The sequence below is a fragment of the Pygoscelis adeliae genome, unplaced genomic scaffold, assembly GCF_000699105.1.
Source record: "Pygoscelis adeliae isolate BGI_AS28 unplaced genomic scaffold, ASM69910v1 Scaffold71, whole genome shotgun sequence".
Taxonomy (NCBI): Eukaryota; Metazoa; Chordata; class Aves; order Sphenisciformes; family Spheniscidae; genus Pygoscelis; species Pygoscelis adeliae.
Genome location: NW_008824356.1, coordinates 622890 through 625993, shown reverse-complemented (window position 1 = coordinate 625993; position 3104 = coordinate 622890). Strand labels below are relative to the sequence as shown.

The 3104-nt window shown below is 38.8% G+C and overlaps 1 protein-coding gene across 1 annotated transcript in view; it reads right to left on the bottom strand.

Moving 5' to 3' along the window:
- The window catches only part of COCH (cochlin), a 26120-nt gene continuing 23016 nt past the window's right edge, over positions 1–3104 (bottom strand). The window contains exons 10-11 of the mRNA XM_009319454.1: positions 1310–1826; positions 1–547 (exon numbers count right to left, since the gene is read on the bottom strand). Of these exons, the coding sequence (XP_009317729.1) occupies positions 372–547; positions 1310–1826 (693 nt within the window). The 3' untranslated portion in view covers positions 1–371. The remainder of the gene's footprint in view (positions 548–1309; positions 1827–3104) is intronic.

The window sequence follows — 3104 nt, the reverse complement described above, 5'->3', positions numbered from 1 at the left end:
TGTATTTAAAATTATATTATTTTTAACTCGTAAGAAGACATCTAGCAAGTGACAGCAAAAATGTCAGAGCTCTATTGTTTCCTCTGCTGATATCTGATAGCCTTAAGTGCACGATATGCATAGCTTAAAATTGGGGATACTATATATGTATTGAAAATAATAGCTGTTGGCCAAATTCTGCATTCCAGTATTAAGTACAACTTCTAACAAGCTCACAAGAATCCTTGACTGACTACAGAAACAAAAAGTAGCCCTTCTGCCCTTGCATTATGATAGTATATATAAGAATAAAACATCTGTACTTTAGAGGGATCATTTCAGTTTCATGATTTTAGTTTCAAAGTAGTAACATCCAACAGCAGATTTTTGCTTTATTGTTTAGAGTCCAAAAAATCTTTACAGATGCCTCTAATAATATCAGGAACCATCTGCTCCAATCCTGTGAACTCCCTAGTGAAGAAGGTATGAGATTCTCTTGGTTCAGAAGCTATGTCTTTCAGATCATCCAGAGGTGCCCAGGCAACACCGACAGAGAAGATCGTTATTCCTACAATAAGAAAAAAAAAAAAAATAGTTAAGACCATTTTGCCTATGGATACAAGAAAAACAACCATTTCTACATCCATGAATTAATCTGGATCAGAAAAGTGTGTTTCAATACCTGCAGTCTGTCAAAGATTATTAGATTTTGCCACTAAATATCAGGAATTAGAAGACTTGTCTCAGTAAAAATCATGAAGGAAATATGGGGTATCATAAGAGCTAGTGTCTTAGTTGTTTTTGCGGTGACACATATGAATGTAGCAGTTGCAATGTCAGTCTTGAAACACAAGTAACACTGTGTAAAATGATTTTGAAAATAAATTTGGATCCTTTGTGTATGCTTAGTGCTTTCAAGCACCAGCAGCCTAATAAGCTTTTTGGCCAAAACTGCCTATTTCCTTCCTAGATGATGATGGAGAGGAGGAGTCATGCTGTATTGGATGGCATCACTGATTGGAGCATCACTACTTGGCTCTTTATTTTTAATCTACTAATTTCTCTCCTGTTTAGGGAAATAAGACTGGGTGTATTTTTTTCACTAAGCTGCCATGAATGAGTCTACTCATACCCGGCTCCATAGCACTGTTTTTTTTTCATCCCAATGGAAAACAGTTCCTTGGGGATTACATTTTGCTGAATTTAAAACAGGTATGATACTTGATTCACTCACTGGGGCTGTATTTGCAAACTTTAAAATCTTAACATTTACAATGCAGCAGAAATAAGACGAATCAACTTCCACCGCTTTTAACGATAGCTCATTTACCTGCTTTTTGTGCAGCAGCAGCAGGTCCTCTAACATCATCGTAAGACTGACCATCAGTCAAAACAACGAGGAAATTTTTGTTAGGTCCATCTTTCATTGGCCCAAACACATTTCTAGTTGTGAAAGAGATGGCATCACCGGTAGCAGTGCCACCGCTCATGTAGCGAATGTTTCGGATAGCCGAGAGGACCTTTTCTTTTGTGGTGTAGTCTGTGAAGCTGAACTCCGTACGCTGATCGTATGTGAACTGCACAGCTGCAATCTTGGAACCAATGTCAGAGATCTCAAAAGCCTTTGCAACGTTGCTGATGAATTCAAGCACAAGGCGGAAGTTGCTGTCTCCAATGCTGCTGGAACCATCTATCAAGAAACCGATGTTGACAGAGTTGTAGCACGTCTTGCTACACAACATCTGCTCATGCGAACACAATTTTTGGACAAGAGGTTTCACGTATTTGGTAGTACCAAACCAGGTGGGCATTTGGTAAGAGAAGAAGCCGTTGTTTCGACAGACAGCCTGTTTGAAAACAAAAAAGTCAAGAAGTGAATACTGACGCAGCGGCTGTATGGGTAATAATCAGACAACTACGCAATTTTCTTTCAAAGGTAGGTTAGAAATGGAGCCTGATGGTGGGGGCTTGGGGTAGGGTTTTTTTACTTGTTTGTTTGTAAAGAAATTGAGGACAAACACCTGCAGTTGAAGTTTGTGAAAGCTATAACATAGCTTATTTTATCCAATAATAAAGTCAACCCTGCCGCCCGACCTCTGGAAATTTCAAATAATTTCACTTCATTTATAAGAATTGTAACAACTGGAGATTACAATTATGTTTTTTGAAAGTGAACTAAGTCATGGCTACTGAATATACAAAGGATTGAGAGTTCTGTATTTTTGCTTATCCACTGAAAATTAGGCTTCTGTGTTTTCCCTTTGAACTTGGTAAGCACTTTATTTTTTTAATCGGTGATGTCTCATAAACACAGACATACAGTTTGGTAGAAATATAACTCCAGGTCATTCAAAGTAAAATTTCTTTTTCCCCTGGCTTCTATAGGATACATGTAAAGTGCAATGTAATTGAGGAAGGGGTTAAATTTAAAATCAGCTCTCCAAGGTGATAACTAATCTGACTAAGACGAAAATGCAGGATGGGGAGGGCAGGCCTCAGTCACCTAAGGTCATGTCTTTTTGTGCCTATGAGTATATAAGAGTTGGACCTGCCTTCAATAACACTGGGGTGGACAGCAAGCTATCTTGTGCCTGGAAGCAGCAGAGCTGTAGTGCTTCATTCTATTCATGCTCTGAGCTGTGAATTTTCTGCTGAAATTAAACATCTAAAACATCCCTCTGAAAAATGAGAGGTTTTCTCACTGGAGAGTAAGTAAAGACCTAGTGATTAGAAAGCTCATGTGAGAGTAGCAGCTCTGTGTTCGAATTCCCACTCTAACTCATCCAGAGCAATATCTAAAACTCTTCATCCAAGATGAACGGCTTGCATGTGAACTTGTTAGGATGTGTTTTTCAATCTTTCCTGTCCTCTTTGTAGTGAGAATAAGTAAATAATCCTCCATTGAGCAGGCACTGAAAGGTATGTCTCCCCATCTGCCATTTCAGGATAGGAGATATCATATCTGTGTTTTATTGCCTTTGACACATTTCACCGTACCTATGATTGATAGGGGAATCTCCTACTCTGAGAATCTTCATGTAATTACAAAGTCCAAGAGCTACAGTTCAGCTACTCTAAACTGGGAGGGCAGCGATAGCACTTCAGTACCTTTGTGTGGCCCCCTT